The sequence below is a fragment of the Pelobates fuscus genome, chromosome 2 (assembly GCF_036172605.1).
Source record: "Pelobates fuscus isolate aPelFus1 chromosome 2, aPelFus1.pri, whole genome shotgun sequence".
NCBI classification, from domain to species: domain Eukaryota; kingdom Metazoa; phylum Chordata; class Amphibia; order Anura; family Pelobatidae; genus Pelobates; species Pelobates fuscus.
In genome coordinates this window covers 357,319,062-357,339,209 of record NC_086318.1, presented here as the reverse complement: position 1 = coordinate 357,339,209, position 20,148 = coordinate 357,319,062, and the positions used below count along the sequence as shown (strand labels likewise).

The 20,148-nt window shown below is 39.5% G+C and overlaps 1 protein-coding gene across 1 annotated transcript in view; it reads right to left on the bottom strand.

Moving 5' to 3' along the window:
- HEATR1 (HEAT repeat containing 1) overlaps positions 1–19,321 on the bottom strand; it is a 48,455-nt gene extending 29,134 nt beyond the window's left edge. The window contains exons 1-14 of the mRNA XM_063443648.1: positions 19,232–19,321; positions 17,627–17,789; positions 15,422–15,638; positions 15,006–15,147; positions 13,476–13,577; positions 12,242–12,382; positions 10,885–11,096; positions 9,482–9,615; positions 9,172–9,283; positions 7,762–7,872; positions 3,917–4,034; positions 3,608–3,715; positions 2,545–2,640; positions 421–509 (exon numbers count right to left, since the gene is read on the bottom strand). Of these exons, the coding sequence (XP_063299718.1) occupies positions 421–509; positions 2,545–2,640; positions 3,608–3,715; positions 3,917–4,034; positions 7,762–7,872; positions 9,172–9,283; positions 9,482–9,615; positions 10,885–11,096; positions 12,242–12,382; positions 13,476–13,577; positions 15,006–15,147; positions 15,422–15,638; positions 17,627–17,768 (1,724 nt within the window). The 5' untranslated portion in view covers positions 17,769–17,789; positions 19,232–19,321. The remainder of the gene's footprint in view (positions 1–420; positions 510–2,544; positions 2,641–3,607; positions 3,716–3,916; positions 4,035–7,761; positions 7,873–9,171; positions 9,284–9,481; positions 9,616–10,884; positions 11,097–12,241; positions 12,383–13,475; positions 13,578–15,005; positions 15,148–15,421; positions 15,639–17,626; positions 17,790–19,231) is intronic.
- Positions 19,322–20,148: the final 827 nt, after the last annotated feature.

The window sequence follows — 20,148 nt, the reverse complement described above, 5'->3', positions numbered from 1 at the left end:
CATCAATTTGCATATTGCTAAACACATTTACGTACTTCTCATAACAGTATTTTAATATCAAGTACACAAAAATATGTTTGCTAGCCAAATAACACATGTATGCAGGTTTGTTTTCATATAACAAATTCTCTGTGGCAGGGGCAACCTAACAACCATAACCACTGTGTGCTTTTCAGGGCCACCAATTCTCACTTTGGAGACCCATAGTCGGTTGACCCAGAAACAGGGAACAGCGTCGACAGCCCAAGCTGCTGAAATCAGACCAAACATGTACATTGAAATTTTATAAATTACAAAGAGAGAAAATATTCATGTTCACAAAAGGTTGAGTCCAAATCTATGAATGAGGACCATCGAGAATATGAACAATGGAATCAACAAGTAAGAATTTACTGATGGAGATTAAATAGCAAAACATACCATTCATTGTCTTGAGAGAGGTCGATGCGTTTAAAGAGTGGCAAAAGATTAGAAATTGTGGCATCTCTGTTGAAATGGGTGCTGTAAATCTGAAGTTAAAGCAAATAATATGTTAAAATCCTACAGCTGCATTCAGTGGTCAGCCCTTCATTTTAAAGAGTACTATTCTGTGACACACTATAAACTTGGAAAGGAGTGTTTTAGAAGCATTACGTTTGTGATGATATATCAATATCCCTGAACAGTAGCTGAGGACAAACTAAATGAATAGAAACAGGAGCACATGAATTAGATCTATTTACCGCATGCTGTTTTTTTTGAAAGAGAGAAAAACAAAAAAGCTTATGGTCTTTTCTTTACAAATTATAATGTAATTCCATATTACAATATTAAAAGATTATTTTTGTCAGCTAACCACACATAAAGGGAGATGTATAGATCATGCTACTGCAGGCTCACTGCTCAATTCTCTGCCATTTAGAAGTTAAATCACTGCATTTAACGTGTACAAGTCTTTCTAAACACTTTCTATAAAGTGTGATTAAATGTATATGCTTGCTTTATTGCACAGTCTGTTTAATTTAGAATATCTTATCGCTTACGTGGTAATATCTTGCTATACTTTGTAGGAGCCTCTTGTGTGATTACATTTCAATTTAAAAAGACACTGGAGGCATCCAGACCACTTCAGCTCACTGAAGTGGTTTGGATTTCAGTATCCCTTTTGCACCTATTGCTGCAATGTTAAACATTTCAGTTCCAGAGAAACTGCAATGTTTACATTGCAGCGCTAAGTCAGCCTCTAGTGACTGTCTACCAGAGAGCCACTAGAGGTCTTCCTTGAATAAAACGGACACCCAACATGAGGACACCCATCGATCGCAGGGATAAGGTAATTAAATAAAGGGTGGGTGGAGGAAGGGGGAGCAATACTGCTAGGAATACAACTTTGCATTTCTGGCACTATAGTATCCCTCTAAAGAGCAGGATATTTATTTATTTTTATAACTACTAAAGCAAGTTAACATCCGATTGAAAATGAAACTTTTTTTTTTCCATGCAGGCTGTGTGTTAGTACAGCCAGAGGAGGGCGGCTAGGGCTGCAAGGACAGAATCAAACATGATTTCAATTCCTAAATGGTAGAGAATTGAGCAGTGAGATACAAAAACGGCTTAATAAGACTATAGTGTCCCTTTAAGTAACAATAATTACAATCTGAAAATATTTTTTCAGTGTGACAGGCACAGAGGTAGATGCCATATGCTATTTGGTAAAAAGTAGACAGAAGGACAAGCACACACACATGCAGCTAATTGTTTTATAAGCTTGAGAACAGCTTGTGCAAGAGAAATGTTGCACTTAATCAGGTATAAACTGCCTTGGTGTGTCTAGTCATTTTACAGTGTGGACATGTTCATCTAATCACATGACACGTCTCAAACATTAAAGGGTCATGATGGCACTCTTATCTGGCCCTGCCGAAGGAGGACTTAAGACATTCAGCTTCTGTAGAAGCCTGATGCCAATCCTGACACCCATTCATTAGCTGAGACCATTAGCTGAACGCTCTCAGCCAAGAAATTAGATTCTTTCAAATTTAAAAATGCACAGAATTGACATTAGCCACCCCAATGATGCTGCCAGAGATGGAGTTACACCTCATGGCAACAGAGGGGTTATATCTGCAGCATTTCAAAATAAAAAGCTGCGCACACAGACTCCGGACAAAATGACCACTTCAAATAATTCAAATGATCAGAGTGCCTGAAGTAACCCTTTGACAGATTTAAAAAGTTGCCATAAAAGTAGGACAACAGCAGCCAATCTAACCGCTTATATGGTAGAAACATGATTTTTCAAGGGTAAATACATCTTAAAGAGGGTGTCTGAACACATTTCCCTTCTATAATAGTGTACCTTTAAGTAGGTCCAGATCACTTTTTTTTAAATTGCCTTAAAATGGTGTTTATTTACTCTTCCATTGTTTTTACTGATCAGGTCACCTATTTAACCCTCACATTGTGCACCCTCATTTTGGTTTCTTGGCACCATTATTTATATCCATTTCATTGCACTGCTTGTCTTAAAAAAAAAAAAAAAAACTTGTGTGTGCTACGACTTACCTTGAAGGCATCCAAGGCAGACATGACAACTTCAATGTTTTCATCCATAAGTCGAGCAATAATGGCTTCCTGTATAAAGGACTCATCAAACCCTGCCTGCGTGAAAAACAAGAGGAAAATTTGTGTATTTGTGTAACAGTATTTTAGTTAATTCAATGTAATCATACATTCAAATTAAACAGCATTTCCCAAGCTCTTAACATTTTGGGGGCATTCTTTAGAGGGGATTTACCATTTAATTCTGTGTTAAACCGTAATTCTACATTTTAAAGAGAACAATCTTTCCAAGTACTCTTGCTGCTTGAGCCACAGGGAAGCAATGAAATATAAATTTAAAGGGAAACTAGAGGCTATGAGTACCCTACAGGGCCCTCTCGCTCGTGCATACTTGACCAGTGATTGGGCTTAGTAAGAAATAGCAACAGGGTATGCAATGTTAGTGTGATACTGTACTAAACCAGATATATATCTATGTAACCTCTGACCTTCATTTCTCCCATATGAATTGTTCATTTAAATGACCCATGCATTTCACTTATATAAACAATTTTATTGTTTTATAAATGTCTGACTTTTTTTTTTTTACTTTATTGCAGTTTAATATATAATTTAGAAAGTCTTGATTTTGTGCTTCGGCATTTACATGTAATGCCTTATATCTACCATGTATTTTTCCTGTGGGATGTATCGGACGAAGGACGTAGCTATTAACTTCTTTGCACAAGGTAAAAAGCAGGTGCCACGTTTTGAAAGTCAGTGGCAGCAGTGAGAGCATTGAAAAACAGCTGCTAGTTAGCAGTTAGAGGCGACAATAGAGAATAATAGGAGCTGCAATCCGCTACCCAGTGACTGGCTGTAATTAGCGGCAGCCAGTAACCGCCTGTCGCAATGGGTGAACTTTTGCGGTGAGTAAACAGCTACGACTCACTAACAGTAGTGACAGGTAATTTTGTGAGTAGTGGTTTGTCGTTAGAAAAGTAGACAGCACCATTAGAAGTGAGCCGCAAACCATGGAGTTACTGGGCCAATTTACTGTTTGGCTAACCTTGCACAAGGCTCTTACCTTAGATGTTGCAATGATTTCTTTCAAGTGTTGAAGAGCCAACTGCCTCACACCAGACTGTGGATGGTTCAAGCTTAGCAGGAGAGATGTGTCAGAGTCAGCCAGTAACTGGAATGGAGAACAAATTAGATAATTACATTTAGAGATAAATGCCCACAGACGGACACAGAGAACGTTCTATGACATGGTATACTTCTGTAACATTTTAGCATAACAATTCTACATCACAAGACAAATATCAACAATAGCTCGGAATAACTGCACTGTCATAACACACATAGCATACCTTGTGCTAAGAGGGCATCGTACCTCATATTTACCACCACTGGTGGACAGTGAAATGAATTGGTGAAATACATCTTGCATCTCCTGCTCAGCAACATCTTTCAGTCGGTTCGCCAACACAGAATCGAGAGAATCAGGATACCTACAAACGTAAACAATGAAGGGGAAAAATATGTCATGCAATAAATAAAAGCCACCTAAATAAAATAAATAGAAGATTTATAAGTGACAAAACCGTGCCGTTACATATTTTCATAAAAAAGTGTTTACCACACACACATCCTCTGCTAACACACACATATATCTTATAAGCTAACTAAAAGTTGAAACAAGTTGTAACTACTAGTGTTTGACTACCATAAATTAGCATGACCTTTATTACAAAACACACTTGCTTATCACCTGGCATTAATAGCACCAGCTGGTTAACATATAGAACAGAGCAGCTCATGTCACAGTTTACGCAAAGTTTATCTTGTATCTTGCATACCCCTGCTAAAAAGTCGCTATAATGCCTATAAGCACACTAAATGTACAAGCAAGTCTTTAAGCATGTTATTACACCTATTTAAAAATTGTGCATGTCTTTCTCACTGCCCTACTACATGTAAACTATGTATTGCGAATCTACTGTCATTGGCTGTTGGGGCATGACAAAAATGTGTATTTCTCTGCACTACAAAATAAAGAATTACAAAAAATATATGTCAAACTTAAAAAAAAAAAAAAGTGTTTACGATTTACTCCAATTATTTATTTTATTTACCATCACCCCGATTATGTTATTACCCCAGTATTGGGATATCAACCTTTAGCTGAAATTTCTAAACTCTAAATCCACAAGCAACAAGAGAATCAATTTCAGTTCTATTAAATAGGATTTTATGTTAAAAGTGTCAATGTCCTAAAACTTTGTGCCTGGTGGTTATGGTGCCTAGCACGTTCCTGGAATGATTACCGTATATGCAGAAAACAGAGGAACATGTATACAGCTAGTAAAATAAAGAGTTTATTAAAAATAGTGGTGGCTGGACAGGCCGCATAGCATCGGTGAAGATGGTAATCATGCCGAAGATCCAATACCTATTCCGAACTCTGCCAATCCAACTACCGAAAGCCTACCTAGCAGACCTACAAAAGTCTCTGAATGACTACATCTGGGACTACAAAAAACCAAGAGTGGCCAAAGCGACGCTATACAGGCCACCACTCCATGGTGGCATGGGCCTCCCCGACGTCATAGGATACTACAGGGCTGCACTCATAGCCCCCTTAGTGACAATCTCCCACCGACAGGAACTAACCCAGTGGGCTGAAACAGAAAAGAACCACGCCCAAGGGCTGTCCCTCACGACCCTAGCATGGCTACCGAAATCACACAGGCCAAAGCCCTCTGAACTCCTGCCCACGACCGCACTGACCCTCTCAGTTTGGGACGCACACAGGAATAAAATGGGACCAATTACAACACTCAATCCAGCACTACCATTGGATGCCTTCCAAGTACTTATACCAGACTTCAATCACTCCCTTTGGAAAAGACATGGCATATACACCCTCTCCCAAATCATGCGAGATAACAAACTTAAACCACTACCAGACCTCCAAACTGAATTCCTACTATCGGGCACAGCAACTTTTCCCTATAGACAACTAAGATCATGGATACTTGCCCAACCAACACCTACATCGTCGCACCCAATAAACGCATACTGGACGACGATTCTCAATATATGCATGAGACTGAAACCTGCAACGAAGCTTATCTCCATAATATATGCCTCAGATCACACACGCATGTTGATCAAACCACCCTCCTTCGTAAAGGCATGGGAACAGGACATAGGTCGTAAACTTACCACAGAACATTGGCAAACCATCTACCGCGCCAACAAACGTATGACCCTTTCTACTACTCATATGGAACGGTCTCGCAAAATATTGTACAGATGGTACCTAGTACCCACAAGGCTAAAACACAGTGTTCCAGGCACGACAGATACCTGCTGGAGATGCACAACGAATAAAGGGACTATGATCCACATCTGGTGGAATTGCCCATCCCTCCAACACTTCTGGACCCAAACACTAACACTAATAACTCAATGTACAGGAGTACGCCTACCAAGCACGCCAGAAACACTCCTGCTCCTACTACTTCCACAGGCACCACACATGCACATACGATACTTACTATATCACATTGTCATAGCAGCCCTTGCTACCATCAGCAGGCGATGGAAACAAACTGCCCCCCCCCCCCCCCCACACTCCAACAATGCATAACAGCAATTGAATATACCAAAACATACGAACTTCTGGCGAGAAAAACGCAACGGGGTAGACCCTACTGGGTTGAAGCATGGAATCAATGGGACATTAACAAACCAAGGCCCGCACCAAACCAGTCAGCCAGCCAAACTGGCACTGCCCGAACATCCCCTCAAAAGTAGGCACCCCATACTGCCATAATAGTATGCCTACATAACGCACTCACGGAGGACCCTCAGGCGCAAATTCGCTGAGACACCCAAGCCTACATGTTACCCTCGACTCTACCTACCATACCCGCCTGATGAAAACAGGCCTACCTCCCGCCTCTCTTCATAGCACTACGCCCACCAACTACTCCACCTGTAGGGAAGCACCCAACAGCACCCCTCCCAGGGCCCAAGATACCGAGCCCTACCACGATTCTTATACGTTTTTATGTGTCCTTATATGTCTCGAAGTGTACTGCTTCACCTGCCCAGTAAAATATGTGGCATGTTGAATCCCTGAAAACAGATATTGATGCTTAACGTTGCTTCACATTACCCATCTCATACTGATCTCTGTACTAATCCCTTCCTTTCTGTACCCAATTCCCCACGATTTTGCCTTGTGACAATGTGTAATCCGAGTTATGGTTACTAGACGATACGATATATTATGCACCATGCTATCTGTGAAACCAGGCATATATTATGCCGACTCCAAACCAAAGTAATTCATGTACCCCACTGATTACCTTATGCAAATTACTGACCCCCCCCCCCCCCCTCTTCCCTTCTGTATCCCACCCCTGCTTACTTTATACTGTAAAAATAAAAATTGTCAAATTCAAAAAAAAATAGTGGTGGCATTGTCTGAAAAAAGTCTATGCAATCCTAAAAGCTAGTTGTTCTTCGTCATTTGTTCATTAATGAACATTATTTAAAGGACCACTCTAGTGCCAGGAAAGCATACTCGTTTTCCTGGCACTAGAGTGCCCTGAGGGTGCCCCCACCCTCAGGGACCCACTCCCGCCCGGCTCTGGAAAGGGGAAAGGGGTAAAAACTTACCTTTTTCCAGCGCTGGGCGGGGAGCTCTCCTCCTCCTCTCCGCCTCCGTTCCTCCCCGTCGGCTGAATGCGCACGCGCGGCAAGAGCTACGCGCGCATTCAGCCGGTCACATAGGAAAGCATTCATAATGCTTTCCTATGGACGCTTGCGTGCTCTCACTGTGATTTTCACAGTGAGAATAACGCAAGCGCCTCTAGCGGCTGTCAGTGAGACAGCCACTAGAGAATTAGGGGGAAGGCTTAACTAATTGATAAACATAGCAGTTTCTCTGAAACTGCTATGTTTATAAAACAATTAGTTAACCCTAGCTGGACCTGGCACCCAGACCACTTCATTAAGCTGAAGTGGTCTGGGTGCCTAGAGTGGTCCTTTAAAATGTGTAATTTAATCCTACTCCGAAATAACATAGCACAACTTTGTTCCTCTCAAGAAGGATAGAAAGCTACTACAGAGAAGGAGGTTAAAACGTATTTAATAATCAAATAAAAACAAAACACACATTTTGATAAAAAATAATAAAAATTAAAAAAAATCCAATTGACTTACTTGTTTTCCAAGAGTCTGATGAGGGGCAGGAGACTCTGGCCCAACGATGAAATTTTGTCTGATTCTGACAGATGCATCTCTCCGTAGGAGAGAAATTCATCAAGGAGGGTGCTAAAAAAAAAAAAAAAAATTAAAATTGCAGACATCATAGTTTAGATTCCATTAAAAAATAAAAAAAATTAAGAAAATAAAAAAGACTCTTGAATCCAATGAAATATTCAAATGGACTGCTTCACTTTTTTCAATGCTGCCATAACCTGCCTATAGAATGTAAGCTCGTTTGAGCAGGGTCCTCTTCAACCTATTGTTCCTGTAAGTTTATTTGTAACTGTCCTATTTATAGTTAAATCCCCCTCTCATAATATTGTAAAGCGCTACGGAATCTGTTGGTGCTATATAAATGGCAATAATAAATAAATAACGCTCTATAAAAACGAATCTGCCACTTTAGAAAAGGGATTCTTTAAAGGACCACTATAGGCACCCAGACCATTTCAGCTCAATGAAGTGGTCTGGGTGCCAGGTTCCTCTAGTGTTAACCCTGCAGCTGAAAACACAGCAGTTTTCAGAAAAACTGCTATATTTACACTAGGGTTAATCCAGCCTCTAATGGCTGTCTCACTGACCGTCACTAGAGGCCGCTTCCCACTGTGAAAAACACAGTGAGAAGACGCTGGATGTCCATAGGAAAGCATTGAGTAATGCTTTCCTATGGGCGGTTTGAATGTGCGTGCAAGTCTTGCCGCGAATTCAGATCTGACGTCGGCAGGGGGTGGAGAGTTCCCCAGGGAGCCCGGCGCTGGTGAAAAGTACGTGGCTGACAGGGTTATAACACCTTCAGCCCAGCTCGAGGGGGGCCATGAGGTTGGGGGGACCTAAGCACTACATATTGCCAGGAAAAGTTTGTTTTCCTGGCACTATAGTGGTCCTTTAAAGAGCCATTTGTTTTAAGCACATGAATCCTTTTTGACATGTTGGCCACATAGCTGAAATTTCAGGACACCACACGTCCAATAAGTAACACTAATACGTGGAGACTGCTTATTCAATCCTGACATTGGACAATACATCAGTCACACAAAGCAATGCACTGTCCAGGCCCCTGGTACACAAGCAGTTACTGAACGTATATGAAGAATATTCACTCTGTAACGTGTTACCAAATATAAAATAGAGTTTTACTTACCTGCCGCCCTCCTTGGGGAAAAAAATGAACAGGTCTTTCAAGGTAACAAGGGATTTACCTAACAATGTTTTGGAACCATACGGAATATGGACATGGATAAATAAATCGATAATAACAAAGCTAATCCACATATATAATGGTTGTACTAATTGCTGTGGGTTTTTTTCTTTCAAAGACAAAAAAAAAAAAAAAAGGAGTATGCAGACCTGCAGAAAATGTCTTACCGGGCTAACAGCTTATCTAAATCCTTCTCAAGAGGTATGCCATGGAGAATTGCTTCCAGATTTTCTTTACAAACGTCAAAACTGGGCTCTGCTGAGCTTTCCTCTACAGATGCTAAAATCAGATATATTTAAAAAAAATTAAAATGTATACTTATACATACACACACAAACAAAAGATCAATAGGGTAGTTATCAGCTCCATAGGAAGATATAATAAATGTAATTTTTCTTAAATTAATATTTTAAACAACCATTATTCATCTCAGTTTGTAATCAAAAGTACAGAAAGCCATAAAAGAGTCTTACATACCTGTAGAAGAAGGGATTAGCCCACGTACTAAGTTTGGTAGGAGGTATTCCAACAGAGGAGTGGTATCATACGAGTCTGCAATCCCCTTCAGGACAGGGACTAGGTCGGGGGCTTTGCAAAGCATTCTAAATGGTCTACAGAAACAAGACACATTTACATTAATCAGAACAGTGAAAATATTTTTTTCCCATCTATGGAATTTAGAAATGCCTTACAGATGCAATACACTGTAACTAACCAAAATGAGTCTCCCCAAGGCATATTTTTACCCCAAAGCTAGATTATCCATCTGAACATTGGCAATGCAGTAACCTGGTGGAACGCTCCTTGAGCAAAAGACCATACTGCATCCCGGATACAAAGGCAGGAAGGAAGGAGCAGCAGTACTGAACAAAACATTGCTTCTTTGTGCTCTGTACTCCATCTTTAGCATCCTAATCCTCCCCAGAGGAATCTGTAAACTCAGTGCCATGTTCTGACTTGTGCTGAAGCAACAAGGCTGTAGGGTAGCTAAACAAGGCAAAACTCAGAGACTGAACATACCCTGCCAACAGCATGGAAACTGGAGGCTAGTCACCAACCCGGCATTTAAAGCACTAAATCACCAATGTCATAAAAGTTAGGCTAAATTAGCTATGGTGGCGAATCTTTCCAGGTCAGCTATTTTAGCCTAAATTATGACACTTTGTTTTCAAATCACTTTAACCCCTTAAGGACACATGACATGTGTGACATGTCATGATTCCCTTTTATTCCAGAAGTTTGGTCCTTAAGGGGTTAATTTAAACCCCACCTTTTCTTTTCTACCTCTCCATTCTCATCTGCCCACTCTTCCTCTCAGCACTAATACAGTGAATGGTGTGCATGATTTTTCTATAGTCTGAGGTGTGTGCTGCACAATGTGTCTGCTGTGTACCGGAATAATATATCTATAAATTATTGTGGACTGTATAGTTTTGTTATATGGATGGCTTGAGGTTCATTGATGATACAGGTTTCTTTATAGGCAACATGTAATGGTTAAGCAAGATGATGCATGAGCCTCTAATATAATGGACAGCTTTCCAAAACCAGGTCACGCACACAAAAAAAACACACAACACAATAAATAAATGTAAAAAAAAAATACAGCTCAAATAATAAGACTTAAACATGCGGAGTGTAAAATCTGCACTTGGCTACCAATCAGTCTAGTGAAAGCTGACATATTGCAGAATACTGATCAACAAGAACCACAAACATACATACCTAGCATGAAAAACAAACAGTTTTTTATGTGCGTGTAAATAGATGAATAATACCCAGAAGTAAAATGCCATATGACTTAATGTCATAAACTATTACATTTACTTTTAAAAAAAATTAACAAAACATGCACCTTGTCCAAATACTTAAATACTCACTTTTTCCCAAGGTCCCTGGATTCTTGGTTTTGCAACAGGATAATCAGACAGCCTAGGCCTTCACGGATCATGAAAGAAGTTTTTACGAGGCTTCGGCTAATTTGTGATGCTAGAGCTTTGACCAGTTCCGGAGCCATCATGGTTTTCAATGACAATTGGCAGATTATCATGTAAGTGGCAGCTTTGTAAGCAAGCAGAGAAGACTTCAGACCCTTTAAAATGAAGGAGAAATAACACTTGAAACTGGAACAAGACTGCTCTGCTGCAGATGTGTTCAATTCTAGAGTGTCTACTTTGTTAAATTAAAAACCATCAAACCCATCAATTGTTTATCTGAAGAGCAAAACGTAAAAATGATGCTGAGGTAAAAGTTCAATGCAATGACGGTCGAACACAGTACTGCCCGGACCCTATTGAGTTTAGATGCAACAATGTGGGACAACAGTACTCACAGACTCTGCATGACAGGGTGAGACTGCAGAGGGATTTGGTAAGAATATCTAAGTTCAATAATCATCTCAGAAATGATTCTGTATTCTGAACTGTCATTGCATAAGCCTAGTACAGATTTAAAAGAAAAAAAATAAACCATGCTTCTCGATTTCCTGTATTGGAAGTATCACTTAGCAAATCATTAAAAGGACAGCTCAAAATGACTCCCTTTTAAAGGGATACTGGGCACCTTAACCACTTTATCTTCACTCTTAAACAGCTTGTCAATGAATGAGGGTTACGGGTTGCCCATGGCTCTGGCTCATCCCTGCAGAAACCGCTTAGAAGGTGTTTAACTCCACATTAACAGGTTGAGAAAACTTATTGAACATTCTCAGCCTGCCCCTGGAACCTATCGCTGGTCTAGTTAGTGTTAAAGCATTAGCCCAAGCAGCAGAGAGTGTGTGTTTAGGAACCATCATTCAGTGATACACCAATCAAAAGCAGAGTTCAGTTTTACTGTCTTCTCATTGTTTGTGAAGCCTTGAGTTCAGCCAAAAAAATAAGAAAAAAGTTTGTGCGTCTCAAGCAGTTTCTTTCAATCAAAGGCATCTGTTAGCTTGGTGAGTGGTTTCATGTATGCTTTCCTAAAATAAAGTAACTCCTAGCTGCGAAAAACTATGTACAAGTTACTTAGGACTTCCACCCCAGACAGTGGGTTGGTGGACATATTGCTGCACCAAAATTAGAAAAATTACTGACGCTGTAGTGAAAGAGTGTAGACAGAGAACTCAACATATGCAATGAGTACAGGTTGTTATGATTGTATACCAAAACTATTACTTTGCTTGTTGTATTGAAATACCAATATTGGATTTTACATGATATGAAAACTCGGACAGTGCGGTCTATTACTAATAGTTACCTTTTGCACATATGGAATTAGTTTTGCAACCAGAGAGTCAGAAACCTTTTCTGCTGCATCCAAAGCAGCCACGATCGTGGATACATAGAAAGACAACAACACTCTCAATTTTCCAGACTTCCCTGAATCGTCAGTAAATGCCTATTAAAAAAAAAAAGAGAGAAAAAACCATTAATGAAATGGATATAACCTTGTACAGACAGTTATCATTAAAACTATTTTATTGACCGCTACAACCCAGATGGCATCCAACAATTTTGCTACACCAGATCTGAAGTACGAAAATAGTATATTAACAAAGGCTGACAAGTTCCAGCTTTTGGTGGCACATTGTATGTTGAGGTGTCCATGCAGAAGGTATTGAATGCCAACCATATGCAATATGATACTTGGACTTTCCCTTTAACACTGAATAAAATCAATAAACAATCCAATTTAAACATCTTTGCAGTAATATCACTATCAGAGATACTTACTAAACTGAGAATTCAAGAAATAATCATTATTTTAGGATGATAGGTGATGATTTCAAGACCATGTTTCTCTCGGTTCTGGGAAAGGAGGCACCTTCATTGGCAGTCAGGAAGACCCCTATAGGCTACTATAGGGGTATTTAACACTGAAATAAAACACTACGGATTCTACAGTGTTAAACTGACAGGATCACTGCACCCAGACCACATCAATGAGATGAAGTGGGCTAGGGGACTTCAGTGGTCCTTTAAGGCAGAGTAGCAGAACAGAAAGCATAGCTAATTTAGAGAAATTTTCCCTTTTGGCTATTTTGACCTTACATTTGAAATTCTCTTTGAATTCACACTTTAGTGAACAACCCTATATGGTTTGCCATCACAATAGATTATTTTAGAAAACCAATCTAGCAATCTGTTAACATCATACACTTGTAAATATTTCATATATTTTAGCAAATATATCACTGTCACTGACAACAGCAGAGCAATAATGAGACTAGAGAAAGGACTAAATTCACTTATTCACTACAACAGGAACTGTTGGTAATTGCAAATTTAAGATTAAAATAAGAGAAATTTTCCAAATCTGCTATATTGATCCACAATTATTAATGTGTCAGTTAATTCCCAGTAAAGTGAGGGATAGATCCAGTCCTTAAATGTTTCTAAATTATTCATTTTTAGCATTGTCCTAATCAGGTATGCTCCTTCTGCAGGATAAGGAGGCCACCTGTAAGATTGCCATCAAGATTTATACTAACCTTTATAGATTTGGTCACCAGTTTGCAAATGTATTCCAGAAAGCCCATGTCCTTGTGACAATGTGTGATCAGAGTGCTTCTGGCAAGGGGGACACCTGGAGTCTGTTTAAAAGATTAACAATAAATGTCAGGGAGCACATACTTAAAGCAATATGGAAGACAGGATGTTAAATAGCATGAAAACAGAAACAGTTTCCTTTCTTCCAAATTGCATTTCTTTGTCTTGATGTTGGCTATCATATCTGAACTTAAACAAATAGGTCATCTACCCTTGAAAATGATTGCATGAAACCTAACTTACAGCAGACCACTGTCAATAAATATATGAAACAAATGCTAATAAAATCATTTATATAAGGCACTTAGCTTCTCAACACTGTGCCAACAAATGGAATCTGGCCATTCTAGCCGACGGCCACTACAATATCCAAAACAAGCCAGGGCCACCAGTGGGTAGCGAGTAATTGAGATCTGCTAGTGTTAGTAGTGATCAGAACCCCTCTGACACGCAAATCAAGGTGGCACATACACTAGGAGTAAACAGCTAAGGTAGGGTGTATGAATATCACAAATCACCGCACATGAGGGTGTATCTGTTTCCCTCTTGCCTATAGCGGGTCAGCAATACCCTGTTACACTGAATTAACACTTCAAAAAAAAAACAATAAAAAAAAAAAAAAAAACAATAGCAAGCGGTGAGCACAAAGATTCTGTTCACTGCTTGTTCCTTCAAAAAAAAAAAAAAAAAAGCAATAATCTTTTAATGGAATCTACACTGGACATAGATTGATAAATGTGTTGAGCTTGTTAAAGCGTCGTAAAAGAGGAACGTGTAGATTACCAAGATCTGTCCTGCGGGAGGGAGCTTTTCACTGTATGTCCAATGTAATTTCCATTAGAAGATTAGGGCTTAATACATATTTTTTTTTTAAGTAACACACCGGTTGCTATTGTTTCTTTGAAATTCTACTTGGATTGACTATCTGATGGTGAATCACAGAATTGGGAGGTCGGTATTATTTCAAACTACACCGGGGAAAGGAAGTAATGTAATTATTATACTATATGGAAGGAGAAATCTGCACTATTCACCCATTCTTTCATTAACACTTCAATCATCACACACTGGCAAGGGATGGGGAAGCCAGTGAGCACTAGTACTACCTTATTGTTAATAGGGTCCCTCGCACTATATGGAGTTAGCACCAAGTCAATATATTGAGGGCCAATGAGTAGATTACCATTTGATGATCGGGAGTAACACCGCCCTCACATTCAATTTTTAACCCACATCCAGGAGCCAGGATGTTGACGTGGTACCTGTACAATTTCTCAACAGCAGAAAGTTCTGCCATGAATCACAATACAGTTAATTGTTTTTTTTTACTTCAATAAACTAAACTAACCATTACATTATTTTCATACAAGTGAACAACCATAAAAAAAAACATAAAGATCAACAGTAAAATCTGCAGGTATGGTTTTCAACTTGGATACTAAAACATTAATAGTTCCCATTGTCAGAAATACCTGGATTGGATGTAGCCAATGCCATTTGTGAGTTGGATCTGAAATGTTCAGCAGCTGAATGACTCGAACAAACACTCTTGTCTCGTGATATGGTAAAACACACCCAATTAGACTATCTTGATTGTAAAGATGGATGTGAAATCTGAAAAAAGAACAAAAAATGTCAGCACACAAAAGCAGGCATCTACTACTGAATAAAGCAACACTCCAAGACCATATTCCCTGGTACATTTAGGATCTAGTATCCTTGTGTTTTAGTATATATATCTCTTGCTTTTATGGGGGCTTTTTATACCAATCGAGATTCATGTGAGTGAGGGAAATAGCTTTTTCCACTTTATTCCAGGTTCATTTCCTGACTTTCCACTCGGTTTGGATAGGCTTATCCCTGTCCATTTAATCTGCGTTTTTTATACCTGTGGATTAACCACTCCAGACATTTCTGGGCTGGTTTGAGCATGAAGTATGGGGACAAGTGTATGAGGAAAGTGGCAATGCTTTCATCCAGCTGTTCGTTCACTGCCTTTGTCTGGACACTGCGCTCCAAGCTTTTCGAAGTGTGGCTGAACAAAGTGTGTTCGAAGGGTTCAAAAGAAGAGTCGATGCCTATGAGCTCTTCAAGGCCTGTGCATCCTATAGTGAAAGAAGACAAAACCATTTTTAATAGCCATTCCATTGATTACACAGTTTGATCATTAACATTGAATAAAACACAAGCAGATACCCACCTCTGAATCTATTCTTTGTTACAAATCTGTAGTACCAAGTCTTCTAAATGAATCCTGATCTTTACATTAAATTTCTATATTAGCCTTGTCTCAAACATCATACTATTTATCTACATGTAGCTTAGTAGTCACAAGCCATTAAAGTGTTACTCTGAGAAGAGTAGTGATTATAATGCTAGGAGTACCTTGGTGCAATGGTTTGCCTCTTATATGGGTCCAGCTGGACAGTCGGTAACCTCTAAAGCAGTGTTAACAACATTCAACTTCTACAGAGGTGTAGAAGCCAAATGTCAATCCAGCTGCTGATTGTTTGGCTGGGAGCATCAGGTGTGTGCTCTCAGCCAATGAATATGCACAGAATTTACATTAGCCAGCCCAGAACACGTGTTCCAGGCTACCTAATTATGCGGTTGGGGGTTGACTTAACAGCTCCGAAAACATTAGCTACACCTGTATGTGCACAGTGTCACACTGAAACCCTGCACATGAAGACTCCAAGCAACATTTGATCACCAGTTGGTCATTTGGCTTGGAGTAAGTTCATGAAAACACACAAATGAAACTTTTCTGCTAACAAATATATACTATGATAGGTATGCTATAAGCCCATACAAGTTATTTGGGACTAGTACTGTGGGTGCATAACATTCCCCTGTGACATCACGCAAACAGTGTTGTGTATCTATACAGAGATTTTTGGAGATTGTTGCAGTGGTATATTTAAAAAAGTGTATTGAAACAGGGATAGAGAGCTGCATTGCTATTATTATAAGTAACTGTCATGCTTAAAGATTTCAAGTGAAAACAAGTAATCTTAGCGTGGCAGTTTAAAGGACCACTATAGGCACGCAGACCACTTCAGCTTAAGGAAGCTTAAGGAAGTGGTCTGGGTGCCAGGTCCATCTAGGATTAACCCTGCTTGCTGTAAACATAGCAGTTTCAGAGAAACTGCTATATTTACATGTCGGTTAATCCAGCCTCTAGTGGCTGTCTCATTGACAGCCGCTAGAGGCGATTCCGCGCTTCTCACTGTGATTTTCACAGTGAGAAGACGCCAGCATCCATAGGAAAGCATTGAAAATGCTTTCCTATGAGACTGACTGAATGCGTGCGCGGCTCTTACCGTGCATGCCCATTCAGCCAATGACGACAGAAGAAGGAGGAGATTCCCCAGCGCCGATGGAGCCCGGCGCTGGAAAAAGGTAGGAGTTTAACCCCTTCCTCACCCTAGAGCCCTGCGGGAGGGGGACCCAAGGACCCTATAGAGCCAGGAAAACGAGTATCTTTTCCTGGCACTATAGTGGTCCTTTAAGTTTTCCCCAGAGAAGAAACTTGTTTCAGGGTAATGACATGAATTTCTTTGAAAAATAGCATGATTTATTAAGATCACAGGATAGCTTCATCTTCTAAACTACATTTAAAGTCTTCTATCAGTTAAAAGGAAATAAACAGGGTACTTAAAAAGAATGCAATAAATAAATATTCTTACTTGCTGAGATCCTGAACAACTTACATCAGGTGACTGCAACTCCAGGCAGACCCCATTGTCACCAGGAAGAGGCTCCCCCCAAAACATTTTTCATTCTGATCTAGGAGATCTGATCTTATTCAACCCCCTCAGCATCTCCACTAATCTAGATAAGCTAATAGAACTGCCCAATAAGCTGGTGAGCTGCAGTTACAACATAGACGACATTGAAAGTGGTAGACAACATGATAGAATTCTGGCTGGCTGATTCCTAGCTCTATGGGGCTGGAATATATAAGCCATTGTAAGAGTTGATAGTAGGTGCAGGGTACTCTGTGCACCTCAAACATTGTCATACTGCAAAGCTGTGGTAATGTTTAGTGTGAATTTTCTACTCCACACCAAGAAATAAATAGAATGCTTACCTAATGCGTAGAATGTTTCTCGGTCAATGTTTGCAGCTTCTGCGGCATCATAGAGAAGGGAGGCAACCACTTTCCGACTGAACAGACTGGAATCATTCTGAGGGAGTGCAAGGCGCTTAAGCTGGTGAGCTAAAGAAGTCATCTCTGCAGGCCGTTGACTTTTCTATGATGAGAACAACAATACAAGTATCTAAATATATTTTCATAAAAAAAAAAAAAGAGAGAAAGTTATCATCAACTGACGTTCTGCAACTACTGTCCTGTACTCTACAGAGACATCTGGCTTCTCCGGCAGGAAGATACCAGATGTGGTATGGGCATGACCAGGTACATTGGCAAACCAGTCTAAAACAGCTTGACATCTTACTCGGGACATAGTGGTTATGGTGCTTGGAGTGTTGGAGTGAGAACAACTGCAGCTTATTGTATTTGTTCTGGTAAGTATAGTCAGTCTTGCTAACTTTTTGCAGTAAACACTGTCTTTTCAGAGAAAAAGAGAGAAAAGGTGTTTACATTGCAGCCTAGAGACACCTCCAGTGGCCACTCCTCAGATGGTTACTAGAGGTGCTTCCAGGGGCAGTGCTGCAGTACTGCATGAAGATACTTCATTTTCCTCATAGAAATGCATTGATTCTATGAGGAGATGCTCATTGGCCAGGTTGGTTTAATAATGCAGAATGGGCTGTCCTTGTGACATGGAAACGTTGAATGTCAGTTCTACAATCTTTGCAGGACCAAATCAAGAAAAGTCCCTCTAGTGGCTGTCAGAGTAGGTAGAGTTAGGCAGCAATGTAAACACGGCGTTTTCTCAGAAAAGTCACTGTTTGTCCCTGCAGGCCCAGCTGTGTAATCTCTGTCCCAGAACCACTACATTAAGCTATAGTGGTTTTGGTGCCTACAGTGTCATTTTAACCATCAACACAGATAACCTTAAAGAGATAACCCCAGTGTTCCTTGTGTAAAACTCATAGAAGGATATAAAAAAACACACACTGTATTTGCACATTCTATTTGTAACAAAGGATAAGTGATTTAGCATTTATGTTTGCAAACCAAGCATTTCTGATGGGGTTTTTTTTGTGACTCCTGGGTCCAAATGGCATAAATTCTGGTCACCACAGCAAAATACCACTTTTGGACATGTTTGCTAGGGGACACTATAGCAATATCAGTAACGATTTGTACATCATGCATTAGCTCAGAGCACCAGCTGACATTAACAGGATAGCACCAGCCACCAGAAATAAAACAAAATGAGCTATACCTCCTAAACAGCGAGATACACTGGTTACTTCAACAGGTGAGAAACTTTAATTTACTTTATTTTATTTTTTTTGCAATATTTTTTTATTTGATCTTTCATATAATACAAAAAATATCCTCAAAATATACCTAGACTAACCCTTTAATAGGACGTGTGGAGAGATAAGAAAATAAAAACTTGCACTGATTCTTTAACACGTGCCTTACTCCAAGATGTGCTACAGTAACTAGCATGATCACAGTGACTGCCTGCATACCGTGGGGAATGTTACTATTAATATTATTTATTTATTGCTTGATAAAATTATACTTGGATAGCTCGATATATTTTGTCTGATTTACCTTGTGATGTGATAGACTGGTTTGAAAGTTCGCCCAGATCTGCAGATCTCACAGCAATGCCTTGCTTCGCACTCACTCCACATGGACAACCCCTGACCCGGAAGTACAAAGCACGCTACACGTCATTTCCTTTCGATTCTAAGTTACTTGGCGAAGTCGATGTCAGCCATCTTTGTTGTGGTCATTTGAGACAGTAGTTCTAAGAACTGTACACATTGTAGAATTTTTTTCTATTTTTTTAACAGGACAATGTAAAAGTGAATGTATACCATTTAATACTGAGGGCTGCAGTCTTTCCAAAGGCAGGATTATTAACCTGGAAAAAATATTATTATTATTTTTTTTTTTTAAATACATCTGAAAATAGTTATTGTGATAAAAATGATTGTTTTATAAAATAAGGAGTTTTCCCTGTTTTTTGGGGGGGGACGGGGGAGTGGGTTGGAAAAAAAATTATCTCACTGTTCTCTGTCCTGTTGTAGGTGGCTGCAGACAAGAAAAAAAAATATTTTGGTAGCAATATGATTTTTTACAAAACTAAGGAACTAGTGTAGAATTATGGAGCAGGGTATGTGATGGATGAGTGGGAGATATTTAGACTGGTGTTAAACGGTAAAAGTTAATGATAATCTACCTGTTATCAATTACTAATGTCCATTTCTAATCAGTTATGCTGGCATAGAAAAATCTCTGAACAATTAAAAAGTTAGTTGAAAGATTAGAGAAACATAGAAATAGTGAAGGAAAATTAAATTTTAGATAGACTAACTGGGCTATTCACAAAAGTGAGAATTTAAAGTGAATTTCAAATTTAAAGTAAAAATAGCCAGTTCAGCTACTTGTGCCTTACATTCGAAATTCACTTTGAATTCTCACATTGGTGAATAACCCTGGAAGCAACTTACGTGTGGAAATAG